Source organism: Stegostoma tigrinum, unplaced genomic scaffold (genome assembly GCF_030684315.1).
Source record: "Stegostoma tigrinum isolate sSteTig4 unplaced genomic scaffold, sSteTig4.hap1 scaffold_61, whole genome shotgun sequence".
NCBI lineage: Eukaryota > Metazoa > Chordata > Chondrichthyes > Orectolobiformes > Stegostomatidae > Stegostoma > Stegostoma tigrinum.
In genome coordinates this window covers 1,160,833-1,182,250 of record NW_026728547.1, presented here as the reverse complement: position 1 = coordinate 1,182,250, position 21,418 = coordinate 1,160,833, and the positions used below count along the sequence as shown (strand labels likewise).

At 43.8% G+C, this 21,418-nt stretch overlaps 2 protein-coding genes across 4 annotated transcripts in view; both read left to right on the top strand.

Moving 5' to 3' along the window:
- Nucleotides 1-21,418, top strand: part of LOC132209003 (utrophin-like) — a 247,037-nt gene that overhangs the window by 70,676 nt on the left and 154,943 nt on the right. Inside the window, exon 9 of one of the 3 annotated variants that reach the window (XM_059644243.1) lies at nt 10,452-10,850. The exons of the other annotated variants lie outside the window; for them this stretch is intronic. Within the exon in view, the coding sequence (XP_059500226.1) occupies nt 10,452-10,493 (42 nt within the window). The 3' untranslated portion in view covers nt 10,494-10,850. Of the gene's footprint in view, nt 1-10,451; nt 10,851-21,418 lie in introns of those variants that run through there. 3 annotated transcript variants of the gene reach the window in all.
- The window catches only part of LOC132209002 (utrophin-like), a 93,947-nt gene continuing 91,566 nt past the window's right edge, over nt 19,038-21,418 (top strand). The window contains exon 1 of the mRNA XM_059644242.1: nt 19,038-19,111. Coding sequence (XP_059500225.1) covers nt 19,107-19,111 — 5 coding nt within the window. The 5' untranslated portion in view covers nt 19,038-19,106. The remainder of the gene's footprint in view (nt 19,112-21,418) is intronic.

The window sequence follows — 21,418 nt, the reverse complement described above, 5'->3', positions numbered from 1 at the left end:
AGTTACATCCACAAAGAATCCCAAAAGATTGTCAAGTATGATTTCCCTCTATCCCTTTCATAAATCCATGCTGTCCCTGTTTGATCTTGCCACAGTTCAGCTGTTAAATACTTTATAGTAAAGAGACCTGAAATTCCTCCACCCAGAGAATCCATTGTTCCTGGTATTATGGCAGGGTGTGGGAATGTCCTTCGTCGCCTGAGGAGCCTGGTACCGCTAGAGAAACCGGGTTTCAAAACTTATGAAGAAATAGTAGGAATAGTGGCAGCTGAGAGATGAGCACCAACACAGACTCACAACTGCCATTGGTGTGAAAGAGCACTTCACTCAACAGCAAATTGCTGGTATAAATTAGTCGTATGCAGAAACTGCGGCAATAAAGGGCCCATTGAATGGGTGTGTTTGAGAAAGAAATATGAACAGTGTACAGCAAAAGTACTGAAAGTGAAGAGTAGGAAAAAAATCTACATGTAACAATGACAGCATGGATAATCTGCTAGTTTCACTGGGAGGACCATGGCTGGAAAAAAAATCAAACTCATTTGGGTTGAACTAAGTTGCTTGTCAGATTCTGAAACTGATTCATTGGAAAATTCTAAAGAAGCGTGCAATTATTTTCATTGGGATCTGGGAGACATGGAGAAGACATCTGTCGAATTGAAAATCAAGTGTTAGAGTCCAGCAAAATGTTGCAAGGCAGGATCAGTGCCTCGTGCAATCAGACTAAAGCTTGAGGCAGAATTAAACCTACTTGACAGGGCTCAGAAAGGATTTCCAATGATGTTGCCAGGGTGGAGGATTTGAGCTATGGGGAGGCTGAATAGACTACTTTCCCTGCAGTTTTGGAGGCTGAGGGGTGAACTTGGAGGTTTATGAAATCATGAGGGGCATGGATAGGATGAATAGCCAAGGTCTTTTCCTTCGAGTAGGGGAGTCAAAAACTAGAGGGCATAGCTTTAAGGTGAGGGGGAAAGATTTAAAATGAACGTAAGGGTCAACGTTTTCCAAGCCGAGGATGGTGTGTGTAAGGAATGAGCTGCCGGAGGAACTGGCGGAAGCAGGTACAATGAGAATATTTAAAAAGCACTTGGATGGGTACATGAATAGGAAGGGTTTAGAGGATATGGGCCAAATACTGGTAAATGGGATTAGAAAAATAAGGATATTCTGTTCACGTAGATGAGTTGGACCAAAGTGTTCTGTTTCCATGCTGTACGTCTCTATGACATTATGACCATAATTGAGTGACACTGGTCAAGATGGGAATCCTTGAATCCAAAAATGATTGGCCCACACCTATCATTCCACTGATAGATGGAGTTATGCATCTGCACTGATTACAAGTTCGCTACTAATCCAGCATTATGCGCTGAGCAGTATGCTTTGCCTGTAATTGATGACATACTTGTTGGACCAGCTAGAGGTCTGCTTTTCAGTAAGATTGAACTTAGTCAAATCTATCTCCAGATGAATAGAGTTCCTGAGTCACGGAAATACTTGATTATTGTAACACGTAAAGTAGTATTCAATAACAAGAGATTTCCATTTGAAATCCATCTGTGCTTGGATTATTCTAACATGCCATGGATCAGATTTGAAGTGGATTGAAAGGAGTCTAGTGTTACCAAGACAATATTTTACTCACAGGGAGAACCTAAAAAAGAGCATCCTCACAAGTTAGATTTGAAGAAGTGAGGAAAAATGACTATGATTTTTAAAAATAATTTCCATACAATACTAAGGCCATATCATTGAAGCCGTGGGATTATACAAGCCCCCTTCAAAAGTAAAAACTGAAGTTCACTGTGGGATGCTGTAAATCAGAAACTTAGAGATTGCTGAAGGATTTTAGATTACCTTTGCCAAATGAGTTGACAACGAACAGTCCCTATGTAGACATTTTCTACTTCGAGCAAGTAGGGAACACTCTGGCAACGGTAGGACAAATTAAGAGAGACAGTCAAAATGACCCACGACTACGTGAGTGGTGGGTGTGGTACTGCAAAGGGAGCAACCGGAACTGAAACCATTTGTCACGTGGAAGCTAGAACTATCTATACAAGGAGGAGGTCTCCTGTGGGGAATGAGGGTCATCACTCCATCACAGCTAAGGAAACGCATGTTAAAGGTCAGGATCGGGATTCCCGGAAGGTATGTTGCCTCCCTGGTGCCAGGGTCCGGGACGTCTCCGATCAGGTGTGTAAAGTTCTAAAAGGGGAGGGCGAACAGCCAGAAATCGTGTTACGTATTGGCACTAATGATAAAGCCAGAAAAAGGATTGAGGATATAAAAAGTGATTTCAGGGAGTTAGGATGGAAGCTGCAAAGCAGGACGAACAGAGTAGTGTTCTCTCGTTTACTACCGGTGCCACGAGATAGCGAGGCGAGGAACAGGGAGCAGGTGCAGCTTAACACGTGGCTGCGCAGCTGGTGTAGGAGGGAGGGCTTCAGTTATGTAGACAATTGGGATGCCTTCTGGGGAAGGTGGGACGTGTACAAGATGGACGGGTTGCATCTGAACTGGAAGGGGACCAATGTCCTGGGTGGAAGGTTTGCTCGAGTAGTTTGAGAGGGTTTAAACTAGTATGGCAGGTGGGTGGGAACCTGAGCTGTATACCGGAGGTGAGAGTTGATGCAGGTGAGGCAATAGCAAGAGGTAGACCAGCTAGTGGGAAGGATTTTCCTGGGAAGGAACCAAGGGATCAGTTAAAGTGTTTTTGCTTTAATGCAAGGAGTATCAGGAATAAAAGTGATGAACTTAGAGCATGAATCAGTACCTGGTGCTATGTTGTTGTGGCCATAACAGAGACATGGGTTTCTCAGGGGCAGGAATGGTTGCTGGATGTTCCAGGGTTTAGAGCATTTAAAAAGAATAGGGAGGGGGGAGAAAGAGGAGGGAGTGTAGCACTACTAATCAGAGATATATCACAGCTACAGAAGCTTCCATTGTCGAAGAAGATCTGCCTACTGAGTCAGTGTGGGTGGAAATTGGGAACAGCAAGGGAGTAGTCACCTCGTTAGGGGTTTACTACAGGCCCCCCAATAGCAGCAGGGAGGTTGAAGAAAGCATAGGTCGGCAGATTTTGGAAAAGTGTGGACGTAATAGGGTTGTTGTAATGGCTGACTTTAACTTTCCCAATATTGATTGGAACTACCTTCGAGCAGAAGATTTGAATGGAGCTGTTTTTGTAAGGTGTGTTCAGGAGGGTTTCCTAACTCAGTACGTTGACAGGCCGACGAGGGGAGAGGCCATTCTAGACTTGGTGCTCGGAAACGAGCCGGGGCAGGTATCAGATCTTGTGGTGGAGAGCATTTTGGTGATAGTGACCATAACTGCCTCACATTCTACAGAGCTATGGAGAAGGAGAGGATTAGGCAAAATGGGAGGATATTTAATTGGGGAAGAGGAAACTATGATGCGATTAGACATGAGTTAGGAAGCATGGACTGGGAGCAGTTGTTGCATGGTAAAGGCCCTATAGACATGTGGAGACTGTTTAAGGAACAGTTGTTGCGAGTGAAGAATAAATATTTCCCTCTGAGACTGGCAAGAAGGGGTAAGATAAAGGAACCTTGGATGACGAGAGCGGTGGAGCTTCTTGTGAAAAGGAAGAAGGTAGCTTACATGAGGTGGAGGAAGCTAGGGGCAAGCTGAGCTCTAGAGGATTACAGGCAGGCGAGGAAAGAGCTCAAAAATGGTCTGAGGAGAGCCAGGAGGGGGCACGAGAAAGGCTTGGCAGAACGGATTAGGGCGAACACAAAGGCATTTTACACTTAGGTGAGGAATAAGAGAATGGTCAAAGAAAGAGTCGGGCCGATCAGGGATAGCATAGAGAACTTGTGTGTGTGGAGTCTGAGGAGGTAGGGGAAGCCCTAAATGAGTTTTTTGCTTCTGTCTTTACGAAAGAAACGAACTTTGTAGTGAATGAAACCTTTGAAGAGCAGGTGTGCTTGCTGGAATGGAGAGAGATAGAGGAAGCTGATGTGCTGAAAATTTTGTCAAACATGAAGATTGACAAGCCGCCAGGCCTGGACCAGATTTGTCCCCGGCTGCTTTGGGAAACGAGAAATGCAATTCCTTCGCCACTCGCGAAGATCTTTGCATCCTCGCTCTCCACTGGAGTCGTACTTGAGGACTGGAGAGAGGCAAATGTAATTCCTCTCTTCAAGAAAGGAAATAGGGAAATCCCCGGCAATTACAGACCAGTAAGTCTCACGTCTGTCGCCTGCAAGGTGTTAGGAAGGATTCTGAGGGATAGGATTTAAGAGCATCTGGAAGAGCATGTCTTGATTAAATGCAGTCAACACGGCTTTGTGAGGGGCAGGTCATGCCTCACAAACTTTATCGAGTTCTTTGAGGATGTGACTAGAAAAGTTGATGAGGGTTGAGCTGTGGATCTGGTGTATATGGACTTCAGCAAGGCATTTGATAAGGTTCCCCATGGTAGGCTCATTCAGAAGGTCAGGAGGAATGGGATACAGGGGAACGTACCTGTCTGGATACAGGACTTGGATGAGGGGATTGAAGGATGGGTCAGCAAGTTTGCAGACGACACGAAGGTCGGAGGTGTCGTTGACAGTATAGAGGGCTGTTGTAGGCTGCAGCGGGACATTGACAGGATGCAGAGATTGGCTGAGAGGTGGCAGATGGAGTTCAACCTGGATAAATGCGAGGTGATGCATTTTGGAGGTCGAATTTGAAAGCTGAGTACAGGATTAAGGATAGGATTCTTGGCAGCGTGGAGGAACAGAGGGATCTTGGTGTGCAGATACATAGATCCCTGAAAATGGCCACCCAAGTGGACAGGGTTGTTAAGAAAGCATATGGTGTTTTGGCTTTGATTAGCAGGGGGATTGAGTTTAAGAGTTGTGAGATCTTGTTGCAGCTCTATAAAACTTTGGTTAGACCGCACTTGGAATACTGCATCCAGTTCTGGTCACCCTATTGTAGGAAAGATGTGGATGCTTTGGAGCGGGTTCAGGGGAGGCTTACCAGGATGCTGCTTGGACTGGAGGGCTTATCTGATGAAGAGAGTTTGACTGAGCTCGGACTTTGTTCATTGGAGAAAAGGAGGAGGAGAGGGGACCTAATTGAGGTATACAAGATAATGAGAGGCATAGATAGAGTTGATAGCCAGAGACTATTTCCCAGGGCAGAAATGGCTAACACGAGGGGTCATAGTTTTAAGTTGGTTGGAGGAAAGTAAAGAGGGGATGTCAGAGGAGGGTTCTTTACACAGAGAGTTGTGAGAGCATGGAATGCGTTGCCAGCAGCAGTTGTGGAAGCAAGGTCATTGGGGACATGTAAGAGACTGCTGGACATGCATATGGTCACAGAAATTTGAGGGTACATACATGAGGATCAATGGCCGGCACAACATTGTGGGCTGAAGGGCCTGTTCTGTGCTGTACTGTTGTCTGTTCTATGTTCTAACTTTGGATTGTTGGACTCAAAGCATTGGCTTTGTTTTCTCTTCACTGATGCTGCCAGACCTGTTGAGTTTTTTTGTTTCATAATCAAGCTTCTGCTTTTGAACATTTCAGCCTCCTGGTCGTTCTTGGAACTGAATAGCCTTCCCACTTATTTTTATGTCATCTGCAAACCTGGCAATAGTATGTTTGCTTCAAGTATATAAGTCAGTAATATTTTATTGGCAATAAGTATGGATCCAGCACTGATCCCTGTGGTACTCCATTAGTTACACCTCCCTTCAGCCCAACTAACACTTCCGCCATCTACGATCCGACCCCAGCACCCAAGACATTTTTCCATCCCCACCCTTGTCTGCCTTCCGGAGTGACTCCCTTGTCCACTCCACACTCCCCTCCAATCCCACCACACCCAGCACGTTCCCGTGCAAACGCAGGAAGTGCTACACTTGCTCCCACACCTCCTCCCTCACCCCCATCCAAGGCCCCAAGATGACTTTCCATATTAAGCAGATGCTCACCTGCACATCTGCCAATGTAGTATACTGTATCCACTGTACCCGGTGTAGCTTCCTCTACATTGGGGAAACCAAGCGGAGGCTTGGGAAGCGCTTTGCAGAACACCTCCACTCGGTTCGCAATTTCGTTAGAGAGAAAAAGTTTGAGAGGTGACTTCATTGAAACATATAAAATAATCAGAGAGTTAGAGCCTTTATCCTAGGATGGTGACGGCGAGCACGAGGGGGCATAGCTTTAAATTGAGGGGTGAAAGATACCGGACAGATGTCAGAGGTGGTTTCTTTACTCAGAGAGTAGTCAGGGAATGGAACGCTTTGCCTGCAACAGTCGTAGATTCACCAACTTTAGGTACATTTAAGTCGTCATTGGATAAGCATATGGACATACATGGAATAGTGTAGGTTAGATGGGCTTCAGATCAGTATGACAGGTCGGCACAGCATCAAGAGCCGAACGGCCTGTACTGTGCTGTAATGTTCTCTGTTCTATAAACACGTGCACCCCCCAGTTGCGAACCATTTTAACTCCCCCTCCCATTCCTTAGACGACATGTCCATCATGGGCATCCTGCAGTGCCATAATGATGCCACCCGAAGGTTGCAGGAACAGCCACTCATATTCCGCTTGGGAACCCTACAGCCCAATGGTATGAATGTGGGCTGCATGAGTTTTAAAATCTCCCCCTCCCCCACTGCACCCCAAAACCAGCCCAGCTCATCCCCTCCCCCCACTGCATCCCAAAACCAGCCCAGCTCATCCCCGCCTACCTAACCTGTTCTTCCTCTCACCTAACCCCTCCTCCCACCTCAAGCCACACCTCCATTTACCACTTAGTAACCTCATCCAGCCTCCTTGATCTGTCTGTCCTCCCTGGACTGACCTATCCCCTCTCCACCTCCCTACCTACACTCTCCTGTCCACCTATCTTCTCCTCTATCCATCTTCGGTCCGCCTCCCCCTCTCTCCCTATTTATTTCAGAACCTTCTCCCCATCCCTGATGAACAGTGTCGGCCCAAAACTTCAGCTTTTGTGCTCCTAAGATGCTACTTGGCCTAGACAATAAAATGTGAGGCTGGATGAACACAGCAGGCCCAGCAGCGTCTCAGGAGCACAAAAGCTGACGTTTCGGGCCTAGACCCTTCATCAGAGTTTATTATCTTGGATTCTCCAGCATCTGCAGTTCCCATTGTCACTGCTACTTGGCCTGTTGTGTTCATCCAGCTTCACACTTTGTTATCTTGGATTCTCCAGCATCTGCAGTTCCCATTATCTCTCCCTTCAGCCCAACTGCCTATTTTCTATTCTTTGACCAATTCTGAAAACATGCTAATATACTATCCCAAAATTATGTGTTTTTTTTCTTATATTAGGTAAACTTAGGGCGATATTTTTTCAAGTGCCATTTTAAAATCCAAACACAATACTTCTACTGGTTCTGTTTTATCCATCCTGTCTGTTACTTACTCAAAGAATTTTTTAAAAATTGTCAGGCACAATTTCCCCACCATGAAGCCATGCTGACTTTGCTTGATTATATTATCTACTTCCACAGTTATGGACTAGACCAAGTCCCCAACAAATATGTATCAAGGAGATAACCTAGACTCCAACTTTTATTTAAAGACAAGTCTAGGGTGCTGTGTTCTAGATGTAAATCGATTCGGCACACCACTCAGATTTAAGCAAAACCACTTTCCCCCTAGTTAAAATGCAGACAAAAGAAAGAAGAATTGAGATTAGTTTAACTCTACTGGAAAACTTAATTGAATAATATATTACTTAACTACCAAACAACAACTGTTCCAATATAATAATATCCCATAAACACACCTTGGCAAAGGCAAAGACAGTAAAACAGATTGTCTCACATGATTCTGGTCACAGAAAGAGAACCCCTGCTTTTAGCTGTAACACAGAGAGAGATGGGGAGATATGGAGAGAGATAACAGCTTCCACGGCCAACTTCAAACCTCAACAACTGTCGAAATCTAAACTAAAACCTTGGTTCTGTGGGAGCCTGACATGACCCATTCATACTGAGATAGTAAGAACTGCCGATGCTGGAGAATCTGAGATAACAAGGTGTCGAGCTGCATGAACACAACAGGCCAAGCAGCATCAGAGGAGCAGGAAAGCTGATGTTTTGGGTCGAGCCCCTTCTTCGGAAGTTACCCATTCATGCTGCTTTTGTTGTTACAACTTCAAAAAATAAAACCCCAAGGCCTCTCGGGCCTTTAGAGAAGAACACAAACCAGGACAAAATACACCTCTTAAAGCCATAGTATTGCCAGACCACATGACCTGCTGTTGCATCTTTTATAACAGACTGCAATATTTTCCTAATGAGAGGTTGCCTATTTTTTGTCATCCTTCCTTTTCATATGAAGTTGTTACATTGGCAGTATTCCAATCTACTGCTTGAAATGTTCCAGATTCCCGGGATATTTGGAAGATTACTGCTAGTGCATCCAGTATCTCTGTAGCTACATCTTTTAATATCCTAGTGCAGGGTACATCAGGTCCAGGATACCTATTGACCTTTAGCCCCATTAGTTTCCCGAGCACCTTTTCTCTGGTGATATTTCCTGTCTGCTTTTTGTACCTTGTTAAGTAAGTAATTTTGAGATTGTATTTGTTTCTTTTGCTATGGAGACTCATATGAAGTATTTATTTGTCTCATTTGCCATTTCCTGATTCCCCATTATTATTTTTGCAGCCTCCATCCTTGAAGGGATCTGCGTTCACTTTGACTTCTTTCTTTCTTTTCATTTCTTTAAATACGCTTTTGTTGTCTGTTTCTTTTCTATTTCTCGGCTTTGAAATCTTTCCTTATTTCTGGTTTTCCACTAACCTTGGGCACTGACTGTTGAATTGGCAGAACATTGGAGAGAATGCTTAGGATATGGAATTTTTGGTCCGATAAATAGTACTCAACATGGTGCTGTTGCCCCAGCTCCTGCTCAGGTCTCTCCCAGTTGAAATGCCAAATGGGACCCTGCCCATGCTCTTCACAGCTGCCCTGCAACATTAAATGGCTGGAGGCAGGACATCAGGCGCCCTCTTGGATAGAAGTTCTACCTTGTAGAACTCCTGGCCACTTAGAGCCCAGAAGAGTCTGAAGTTGCTGTTGGCTGGATGGCGGGTCCCCGACGAGGGGTACGGAGTGGTTGAGGGTTGTTAGGGGTTGTTAAAAGGGTGGATGAGCATTTAAGAGCGTGAAGTGCCTAGGATCGGGCCAAGGGACCTGTGAATGATGTTCCCCTACCAACTCACTTTTTCTAGGCTGGATTGTGCATCTCAACCTGACTGCCTTTCTGATTGACATCTATCTCCTTACGCAATAGAGGGGATCCCTTAAATTGCCATCAATTAGTCTCAGGAGGTCAAAGGATAGGCAGGCTGCTTGACAGTTCCCCAGAACTTCCACACATGTACACACAGTGCCCTCCAGATTTTATGTGTTTCTTCCCACCTTCGTATCTGTGGGATGGGGCTTTATAATGTAGCTCATGCAGTGCTAAAACAAAGAAGTTATCCTGAACCTTGAAATAGGACTGGAATGATACACCCAAATCTGGTGACTAAACTTAAAGAGTAATAATTTTGGTAGTGTTGAGTAATAATGATGAAATTTACCCAACTTGTTTTAAGAATGTGACATTTTATCAACAAATTTAACTAATGCTATTTTCATTGGAGTACAAGGGATTAATAAGTAGTGAATGGAGACATAAAGGATTATGATTGGTTGGGGTAAGATAAACGTGGAAAGTCTGTGTTCCTATGGCTGATGGATGATGTTACAAGGAGAATGGAATGCATTGATGTTTTGGGGAAAAGATGTAGGGGGATGTTAGGAGGAATTTTTTTAAAGCAGTGAAGGTTCATGGGCCAGGATCTTGCTGCCTGTGGAAGGGTTAGAAGCCGAGAAAATAAATGATTTCAGTCACATGAATGCATATCTCTGGGAGCTTCATTCCTCATATTGCCATTAGATTTTATTTATGGAGGTTCTGTTATATTTAGAGTGGTTTGACTGGCATTCGATGTTTTGACAAAGTTTGCCAGATTTTGTTGGCATCATGTGAACTAACGTTGAATTGATACTTGCTTAACTACTAATTATTTTTGGTAGACGCTGTAGAACATACCATATGTATGACAAAATAGCAAAATTACAAGAGAAATCTCGTTCAAAACCGAGGTAACAGAGCATCTTTTTAAAATTAACAAGAACATATAATTAACACACTTAATAGCTGTGGCATAGTGTGATTTAAAAGAATGCTGATGACCAGAAGTGAAATAAGGGTTGTAAGATCCACTATTTGAAACGGAGAAAGAGCCAATTAGATTGTACTTTGGATTTGGATGTAGTGAGAATGAACATCGCTTGAAAAAGATGGATGTTTCAGGTTAAATTGTTTTGAGTCCTGCTTCATAAATATAAAGGAGGGCTTCATGACTTACAAAGCTACTGTTCCTCCACCATTGTTCTGCAGGAATTACTGAACCAAACAACAGAATATGACCAGCATCACTGACGGTTCCCTCGTTGGATTTGACATGTTGCATTTGAGAAGGAAATGGCCTGTTTCCATCATTCCAGAGTACTTTTGTGAATCCTTGTATTTATTTCTGGGCCAAATACAGGAATTAATTTTATTTAATAGCTCCAATAAGTTAAAACTGTAATCGAAGTTAGTTTTCTTCCTCCTTTGTCGTGTATCTGTTGGAGTTGCACACAGCACAACGCGTCTTGGATCAACACAAATTGACACAAAATGAGCAACTTCTAAATGTGACTGAAGTAATCAACTGTTTAATGACCATTTATGATGGTTTGGAACAAAATCACAAGGATTTGGTCAACGTGCCACTCTGTGTCGAAATGTGTCTGAATTAGCTGCTGAACGTCTTTGATCCCTATGTATGATTTACACTTTAATGTAAGTTTAGATTGTCCTAAGGTGCACTAAACTGCATGCGACATATTGGATTTTGATATGTACAGGATTAGTTAAGTAAATGTGAAGATTGTGGACTGATTAAAATCAATCCGAGTATTGTTGACATAAGGTTTCAGTATGTTCTAGTTTCATTTCAGTTCAACAGATAAAGTAGTTGACAGTTTTAGCGACTTTTGTTTTAAATCATAAAATTGAAACTGATATACTTTTGATTCCATTTGGTCAGATCTGCCCAGGATCATGTAGACATCTTGACATTCTGATTGTAATGCTCTTCACGGTGACAAATGTTAGTGCTGGAGAATGACGTGTATAAAATACACAAAATGAACATCATCCAGTTAATGTCAAGGAATAAACGGCCAGACGTAGAATAAATTTTCATATGACCCTCAATCTCATAGAGTCATACAGCATAGAAACACCATATCTATGCCTACCAACAAGCACCAAGCTGCACTAATCTCATTTGTCAACACTTGGTCCAGAGCCTACTTTGACCTAGCATTTTAAATGCTCATCCCAGATGCTTTTTAAATGTTGAGAATACCTGCATCAAAAACCCTCTCAAGCAGTGTGCTCCATATGTCTACCACTTTTTAGATGAAAAAGCTTTTCCTCAGACTTCCTCCAAAGCATTTAATCCTCACCTTAAACTTGTGCCATCTGGTCTTAGACACATGTGCCATGGGGAATGGATTCTCACCATGTATTCTGCCAGTGCCTGTCATAATTTTCTATGCCTCAATCAGATCCCCACCCACACCTCCGCCTCCTCTGCTCCAAGGAAAACAAACCCAGCATACCAGTCTATCTCATAACTGAGACTTTTTAACCTAGCCAGTATCTTGAAGAGCATTAACTGTGCCATTGTGGTATTTTCCAGGCTAATTGTCCTTCAGCTTATCTCAGTCAGATTGTTTAGTAAACTCCATTCCGGAATAATGTTATGCACTTCACTTGGAAATGTATTAAGACTGTGACAGTATATTGGGGAATCCTTGCAAGCGGAGAGAATTTTATTTTCCTTCAGTCCAAGCTGGCACTTAAAATGGCCTTTAAACATGGCACTAGTGCCAGTAATACCAGGATGGTCCAGTTACGATGAGTAGGAGAACTAACTAGCATCGGCTGAGAGAGGCACAATAGGAGCATTGTTGCCAGTTATTGAATAGGTTTGCCACAACAGCGTGAGAAAATCTGTTTGGTCTTTTGGACAGATACTGTCCTTGCAGTGCAATAAAAATGACACTGAACTGATTCATTCCAGTGTTTTAGACCTGAAGATTTAAGAACAGAATTAGACCATTCAGCCCATTGAGTGGGATCTATCATTCTCAATCCCATTCTCCTATGTCCATACTAAGCAAGAACGTATCTATCTATGCCTGAAATCAACTCTGACTTGGCCTCCACAGGTTTCTGCATCAACGAGTTCCACAGATTCACAACTTTCTGACTGAAAAAATTCCTCCTCGTCTCCATCCTGAAGGGTAGTCCCTTTGACTCTGAGGCTGTGCCCCCAGGTCCTGGTCTCTCCTACTCGTGGAAACATCATCTCCATGTCCACTCTATCCAGGCCTGAATTACCTTCAGTGTGCCCCCTTCATCCTTCTAAACTCCATCGAGTACAGACCCAGAGTTCCCAGCCATTCCTCACATGACAGTCCCTTCATCGCCAGGATTATGTTTGAGAACCTCCTCTAGACCCTGACAAAGGCCAGCACATCCTTCCTTAGACAGATGGCCAAAAACTGCTCTTAATATTCCAAATGCAATATGACCAGAGCCTTACACAGCCTCAGCAATACATCTCTGCTCTTGTATTTTTGCCGTCTTGAAATGAATGCTGACATTGCATTTGCCTTCCCAACTGCCAACTGAACCTGCATGTTAAAAGAATCCTGAACTGGGGCATCTTTGTGCTTCAGATTTCTGAAGCCTTTCCCCATTTAGAAAATAGCCTATGCCTGTACTGCCACTTCTCTACAGACTCTCTGTGACCTCCCCACTTCCTCAACACTACTTGCCTCTCCACCTATCGAAATGTCATCTGCAAACTTAGCAACAACCCCCTGTGGACTACAATACCATTAGTTCCTTTGTCCAGATTGCTGATGTATAACGTGAATGGCTGTTGTCTGAACTCTGATGACTGTGGAACTCCTGTTGTTGCTGGCTGCCATCCTGCAAAAGACCCTTTTATTGCCACTCTCTGCATTCTGCCAGTTAGCCGATCCTCTATCCATGCCAGTACCTACTCCCTAACACCATAAGCTCATTTTTTTTATTTTGAAGCGTCCTGTGTGGCACCTTGTCAAAGGCTTTCTGAAAATCCAAACAGATAAAGTTCAATGGCTCTCTTTTGTTTTTACTCACTGGTTACATTCTCAAAGAATCTAACAGAGACCTTCCCTTGACAAAGTTGTGTTTTCTCAGCCCAATTTAACATGTAGTTCCAAGTATTACCATGTCCTTCCAAGTACTCTCCGATCTCATCCTTAATAATGGATTCTAAAATCTGACCTAACGACCAGCGTCAGGCTAACAGGTTTTTCTCGTCTTTTAATTTCTTGTCTTTTGCCTCCCTCCATTTTAAACAGGGGTGTTATATTTGCCATTTTGTACTCCTTTGGGACCCACCCTGACTCCAGTAATTCCTGAAAGATCATCAATACCTGCATGGTCTTCTTACTTATCTCCTTCAGAACTCTGGGGGGCAGTCCATCTGGTCCATGTAATTTACCATCTTCTCGGAATTATAGAATTCCTACAGAGCGGAAAGAGGCCATTGGGTCTGCACCATCTCCATCAAGAACATCCCACCAAGACCCAGCCCTGTACTGTGTCCCGGCAAGCTCACATTTGCCATGGCTGATCCACCTTGCCTGCACATCTTTGGACTGTGGATGGAAATCAGAGCACCTGGCGGAGACCCGTGCGGACATGGGGAGAATGTACAAATTCCACACAGACCCTTCAGCTTCCCCTGTACCTTCTCCTTAGTGATGGCCACCGCACTCACTTCTGCTTCAGACTCCCTTAAAGTTCTACTACTGGTGCCTTCCAACCTGAAGACTGATGCAAAATACTTGTTCAGTTCCTCTGCCATTTCTTTGTTCCCCAACACTACTTATTTGGCCCCTCTTGAAATTTTCTTTGGATTTACAGGGGTGTTTTACAATAACAATATCTACTTTATTGTGTTGACAAATGGATTGTTGAGATGATCACAGAAACAATAAGCAAAATTCATCAGTACTCTCAATTAACAATCATATAGCGCAGCTGAACACGTGGCTACGCAGCTGGTGTAGGAGGGAGGGCTTCAGATATGGAGATAATTGGGATGCCTTCTGAGGAAGGTGGGACCTGTACAAGAAGGACGGGTTGCATCTGAACTGGAAGGGGACCAATGTCCTGGGTGGAAGGTTTGCTCGAGTAGTTCGAGAGGGTTTAAACTAGTATGGCAGGGGGGTGGGAACCTGAGCTGTATACCAGAGGTGAGCGTTGATGCAGGTGAGGCAGTAGCAAGAGGTAGACCAGCTAGTGGGAAGGTTTTTCCTGGGAAGGCACCAAGGGATCGGTTAAAGTGTGTTTGCTTTGATGCAAGGAGTATCAGGAATAAAAGTGATGAACTGAGAGCATGGATCAGTACCTGGTGCTATGATGTTGTGGCCATAACAGAGACATGGGTTTCTCATGGGCAGGAATGGTTGCTGGATCTTCCAGGGTTTAGAACATTTAAAAAGAATAGGGAGGGGGGAGAAAGAGGAGGGGGTGTAGCACTACTAATCAGAGAGGGGATCACAGCTACAGAAGCTTCCATTGTCGAGGAAGATCTGCCTACTGAGACAGTATGGGTGGAAATTAGGAACAGCAAGGGAGTAGTCACCTCGTTAGGGGTTTACTACAGGCCCCCCAATAGCAGCAGGGAGATTGAAGAAAGCATAGGTCGACAGATTTTGGAAAAGTGTGGACGCAGTAGGGTTGTTGTAATGGGTGACTTTAACTTTCCTAATATTGTTTGGAACCTCCTTCGAGCAGAAGATTTGAATGGAGCTGTTTTTGTAAGGTGTGTTCAGGAGGGTTTCCTAACGCAGTACGTTGAGAGGCCGACGAGGGGAGAGGCCATTCTGGACTTGGTGCTCGGAAACGAGCCGGGGCAGGTATCAGATCTTGTGGTGGGAGAGCATTTTGGTGATAGTGACCATAACTGCCTCACATTCTACATAGCTATGGAGAAGGAGAGGATTAGGCAAAATGGGAGGATATTTAATTGGGGAAGAGGAAACTATGATGCGATTAGACATGAGTTAGGAAGCATGGACTGGGAGCAGTTGTTCCATGGTAAGGGAACTATAGACATGTGGAGACTGTTTAAGGAACAGTTGTTGGGAGTGATGAGTAAATATGTCCCTCTGAGACAGGCAAGAAGGGGTAAGATAAAGGAACCTTGGATGATGAGAGCGGTGGAGCTTCTTGTGAAAAGGAAGAAGGTAGCTTACATGAGGTGGAGGAAGCTAGGGTCAAGTTCAGCTCGAGAGGATGACATGCAGGCAAGGAAGGAGCTCAAAAATGGTCTGAGGAGAGCCAGGAGGGGGCACGAGAAAGGCTTGGCAGAAGGAATCCGGGAAAACACAAAGGCATTTTACACTTAGGTGAGGAATAAGAGAATGATGAAAGAAAGAGTAGGGCCGATCAGGGATAGCATAGGGAACTTGTGTGTGTGGAGTCTGAGGAGGTAGGGGAAGCCCTAAATGAGTTTTTTTGCTTCTGTCTTTACGAAAGAAACGAACTTTGTAGTGAATGAAACCTTTGAAGAGCAGGTGTGCATGCTGGAATGGATAGAGATAGAAGAAGCTGATGTGCTGAAAATTTTGTCAAACATTAAGATTGACAAGTCGCCAGGCCCGGACCAGATTTGTCCTCGGCTGCTTTGGGAAGCGAGAAATGCAATTGCTTCGCCACTTGCGAAGATCTTTGCATCCTCGCTCTCCACTGGAGTCGTACCTGAGGACTGGAGAGAGGCAAATGTAATTCCTCTCTTCAAGAAAGGAAATAGGGAAATCCCCGGCAAATATAGACCGGTAAGTCTCTCGTCTGTCGTCTGCAAGGTGTTAGAAAGGATTCTGAGGGATAAGATTTATGACCATCTGGAAGAGCATGGCTTGATCAAATACAGTCAACACGGCTTTGTGAGGGGTAGGTCATGCCTTACAAACCTTATCGAGTTTTTTGAGGATGTGACTAGAAACGTTGATGAGGGTCGAGGTGTGGATGTGGTGTATATGGACTTCAGTAAGGCATTTGATCAGGTTCCCCATGGTAGGCTCATTCAGAAGGACAGGAAGAATGGGATACAGGGGAACTTAGCTGCTTGGATACAGAATTGGCTGGCCAACAGAAGACAGCGAGTGGTAGTAGAAGGAAAATATTCTGCCTGGAAGTCAGTGGTGAGTGGGGTTCCACAGGGCTCTGTCCTTGGGCCTCTACTGTTTGTAATTTTTATTAATGACTTGGATGAGGGGATTGAAGGATGGGTCAGCAGGTTTGCAGACGACACAAAGGTCGGAGGTGTCGTTGACAGTGTAGAGGGCTGTTGTAGGCTGCAGCGGGACATTGACAGGATGCAGAGATGGGCTGAGAGGTGGCAGATGGAGTTCAACCTGGATAAATGCGAGGTGATGCATTTTGGAAGGTCGAATTTGAAAGCTGAGTGCAGGATTAAGGATAGGATTCTTGGCAGCGTGGAGGAACAGAGGGATCTTGGTGTGCAGATACAGAGATCCCTTAAAATGGCCACCCAAGTGGACAGGGTTGTTAAGAAAGCACATGGTGTTTTGGCTTTCATTAACAGGGGGATTGAGTTTAAGCGTCGTGAGATCTTGTTGCAGCTCTATAAAACTTTGGTTAGACCGCACTTGGAATACTGCGTCCAGTTCTGGTCGCCCTATTATAGGAAAGATGTGGATGCTTTGGAGAGGGTTCAGAGGAGGTTTACCAGGATGCTGCCTGGACTGGAGGGCTTATCTTATGAAGAGAGGTTGACTGAGCTCGGTCTCTTTTCATTGGAGAAAAGGAGGAGCAGAGGGGACCTAATTGAGGTATACAAGATAATGAGAGGCATAGATAGAGTTGATCGCCAGAGACTATTTCCCAGGGCAGAAATGGCTAGCACGAGGGGTCATAGTTTTAAGCTGGTTGGTGGAAAGTATAGAGGGGATGTCAGAGGCAGGTTCTTTACGCAGAGAGTTGTGAGAGCATGGAATGCGTTGCCAGCAGCAGTTGTGGAAGCCAGGTCGTTGGGGTCATTTAAGAGACTGCTGGACATGTATATGGTCACAGAAATTTGAGGGTGCATACATGAGGATCAATGGTCGGCACAACATTGTGGGCTGAAGGGCCTGTTCTGTGCTGTACTGTTCTATGTTCTATGTTCTATGTTCTATATATATTAATATCACAATCAATGCATTTCCATCAGGTAAGCACGTAACTGGATCTTTCTAACCCGGCAGTTTTCACTTTTCATTTCTCAGATTTCACTCTCAGACAGAACAGTTGATGTTGTCACACTGTTCATTAAAAATAGCATCCACTGTATTTTTCCCCATGTTGTACTTCGTGGATTTGTGTAACCTTCATGTATAGAATCTGTGTTCGTTTTCAAGGAATTTATTACTTTCGTGATTTCAGGCGTTACATTCAGAAGGGTACCATGCTGCAATTCGAGCCTGCTGTTTCCAGAGTAATCCCAATGTGGAAGATTTTGAAAAGTGTGTAAATTTCCCTAATTTACCTGCCTTTTAGATCCAAACTGATGAAGACCACGGCCCAGGTTTCTGTTCTTAACAAGAATGCCTATTTATTACAAATGCATAGATTCTCACTACAGACAGATATTTACAAAGATTGGACACATATCTGTACAAATTAAAACTGTAAGGCCTCTGTAAACTCATCTTCCTGCAGACAAACTTCGAGGGGAGAAGGATAAAACATGGATATTATAGGTGGAAAAAAATTCTAAGTCAGCTGTTCAGTGGTCCCTGTTCACAGGATTTGCGAAGATGATCTTGAGGATATAAAACAAATGAATAAATATCCCAGAGTGGCTTATTATCTATTAAAACCTGTGTTGATGATATGGCATTGCTATGAGCATAAAGTAGAACATTGTCCAAGTTCCTGTGAGCATTACCGTAGTTTTCATTTGTATTCTCCATGTCGGGAACACAGTTAATTTGTACTTTACTGACTAAGTGACCTTTGCTCATCTACAGTTCAGTTGCAAACAGGCAATATTTTATTATTCTAATTTTGTAACTTTGGTTTGGAATTTTGTCATGGGAAATGTATTTCACTTATGTTACTCTGCGTAATTGTAGCCAATCCTCCATTGGCAAAGAAACACACAACTACAGCAGTTAATAAAAGAAAGAACTGCATTTATGTAGCATATTTTATGGTCTCAGGCATAAAAAGTACTTTATAGGCAGCTAAACTACTTTTGAAATGTCGTCACTGATGTAGCATAAGAAAACATGTCGTATTTAAAATAGTCAGAAGTAAAGAAATATGACATAATAAAGAAATAACAAATAGTAAAATATGAAATTATGAATGTAAAGAAATATAAAGTCTTCAGGCCCTTGTGAGTGGAGACATAGAATCAGGAGATGCAGAGTCAGTATGGAACCTACCAGGGAGGAGGCAATTCTGGATCTGGTGTTGTGCAACGAACCGGATTTGATCAGGGACCTAGAAGTAAAGAAGCCATTAGAGGTAGTGACGATAATATGATAAGTTTTAATCAGCAATTTGAGACGGAGAAGGGAGAATCGGAAGTGTCAGTATTGTAGTTGAACAAAGGGAACTATGGAGCTATGAGGGTGGAGCTGTCCAAAGTTCAATGGTTCAATACCGTAGCAGGGATGGCAGTGGAACAACAATGGCAGGTATTTCTGGATATAATGCACAAGGTGTAGGATCAGTTCATTCCAAAGAGCAAGAAAGATCCTAAGGGGAGGCAGGGACGGCCGTGGCTGATAAGGGAAGTTAAGGAGTCTATAAAGTTAAAAGAGAAGAAGTATAACATAGCAAAGATGAGTGGGAAGCCGGAGGACTGGGAAGGTTTTCAAGAGCAACAGAAGATGACTAAAAAGGCAATACGCAGAGAAAAAAATGAGGTACAAAGGAAAACTGACCAAAAATATTAAGGAGGATAGTAAGGATAACGAAGTGTGGAGCTGGATGAACACAGCAGGCCAAGCAGCACCTCAGGAGCACAAAAGCTGACGTTTCAGGCCCGGATGAAGGGTCTAGGCCCGAAACATCAGCTTTTGTGCTCCTGAGATGCTGCTTGGCCTGCTGTGTTCATCCAGCTCCACACTTTGTTATCTTGGATTCTCCAGCATCTGCAGTTCCCATTATCAAGGAGGATAGTAAAAGGTATGTGAAAAAAAAATGGTTAAGACTAGAATTGGGCCCTTGAAGACAGAAAAGAGTGAATTTATTATGGGGATCAAGGAAATAGCAGAAGAGTTGAATAGGTACTTTGGATCTGTCTTCACTAGGGAAGACACAAGCAATCTCCCAGATGTAATGGTGGCTGAAGGACGTAGGGTAATGGATGAACTGAAGGGTATTTATATTCATCAGGAAATGGTGTTGGGTCTGAAGGCTGCTAAGTCCCCGGTACCTGATGGTCTGCATCCCAGGGGAGTTAAGGAGGTGGCTCTAGAAATTGTGAACGGATTGGTAATCATTTTCCCATGTTCTACAGATTCAGGATCAGTTCCTGCAGGTTGGAGGGTGGCTAATGTTGTCCCACTTTTCAAGAAAGGAGGGAGAGACAAAACAGGAAATTATCGACCGGTTAGCCTGACGTCAGTGGTGGGAACGATGCTGGAGTGAATTATAAAAGATGAAATTACAACTCATTTGGATAGCCGTAACAGGATAGGTCAGAGCCAGCATGGATTTACGAAGGGGAAATTGTGCTTGACTAATCTTCTGGAATTTTTTGAGGATGTAACTATGAAGATGGACAAGCGAGAACCAGTGGATGGAGTGGACCAGGACTTTCAGAAAGCCTTTGATAAATTTCCACAGAGGAGATTAGTGAGCAAAATTAGGGCACATGTTATTGGGGGCAAAATACTGAGTTGGATTGAAAATTGGCTGTCTGACAGGAAGCAGAGAGTAGTGATAAATGGGTCCCTTTGGGAATGGCAGGCGGTGACCAGTGGGGTACCACAAGGTTCGGTGCTGGGACTGCAGCTGTTTACAATATACATTAATGATATAGATGAAGGCACTAAAAGTAATATTAGCAAATTTGTCAATGACACAAAGCTGGGCGGCAGTGTGAAATGTGAGGAGGATGTTATGAGAATACAGGGTGACTTGGACAGGCTAGGTGAGAGGACGGATGCATGGCAGATGCAGTTTAATGTGGACAAATGTGTGGTTATCCACCTTGGTGGAAAGAACAGGAAGGCAGATAACTCTCAAAATGGAGTCAAGTTAGGTAAAGGGGAAGTACAACGAGATCTAGGTGTTCTTGTACAGAAGTCAATGAAAACAAGCACGCAAGTACAGCAGGCAGTGAAGAAAGCTCATGACATGCTGGCATTCATAACAAGAGGAATTGAGTATAGGAGCAAAGAGGTCCTTCTGCAGCTGTACAGGGCCCTGGCTTAGAAGGATGAGAGGGGGTCTGATTGAGACGTATAAGATTATTAAAGGATTGGACACTCTGGAGGCAGGAACCATGTTTCCGCTGACGGGTGAGTCCAGAACCAGAGGACACAGTTTAAAAAAAGGGGTAGGCCATTTAGAACAGAGTTGAGAAAAAAACTTCTTCACCCAGAGAGCGGTGGATGTATGGAATGCTCAGCCCCAGAAGGCAATAGAGGCACAAGTCTCTGGATCGTTTCAAGAAAGAGATGGATAGAGCTCTTAAAGATAATGGAATCAAGGGTTATGGGGATAAGGCAAGAACAGGATACTGATTGTGGATGATCAGCCATGATTATAATGAATGGTGGTGCTGGCTCGAAGGGCTAAATGGCCTACTTCTGCCCCTGTTGTCTACTGTAAAAGTTAATTGTATAAGATTGATTCAGACGGTCCCATATTTCTGGTGTTGGCAGCTTGTTCAGATAGGGAAAAGAACATGGTTGATCTTGATTCTGCTCCTGTTTGTTACACAGTAGCCTCTTCGAGCAACAATTCTTGAATGTTGATGGGGCGTTGAAACGCAGGTAGATTATCGTGATCACTTGTTGAAAATGGATAGCAGCCAGTAGTTCTCTTTCCTCTCAACCAGTGACCAGTAGGCAATGGTCAAACAGTACGTAACCCAGAGGCCACAAACTCCCCTGAGACTTGATGTCAGTTGAGTCTCGTGAATAACTACCCGCTCATGGACTGTCTGCCGATAAAGCATGGTATTAAATCTCACATACACTGCTCTCAACCATTTTAATCGA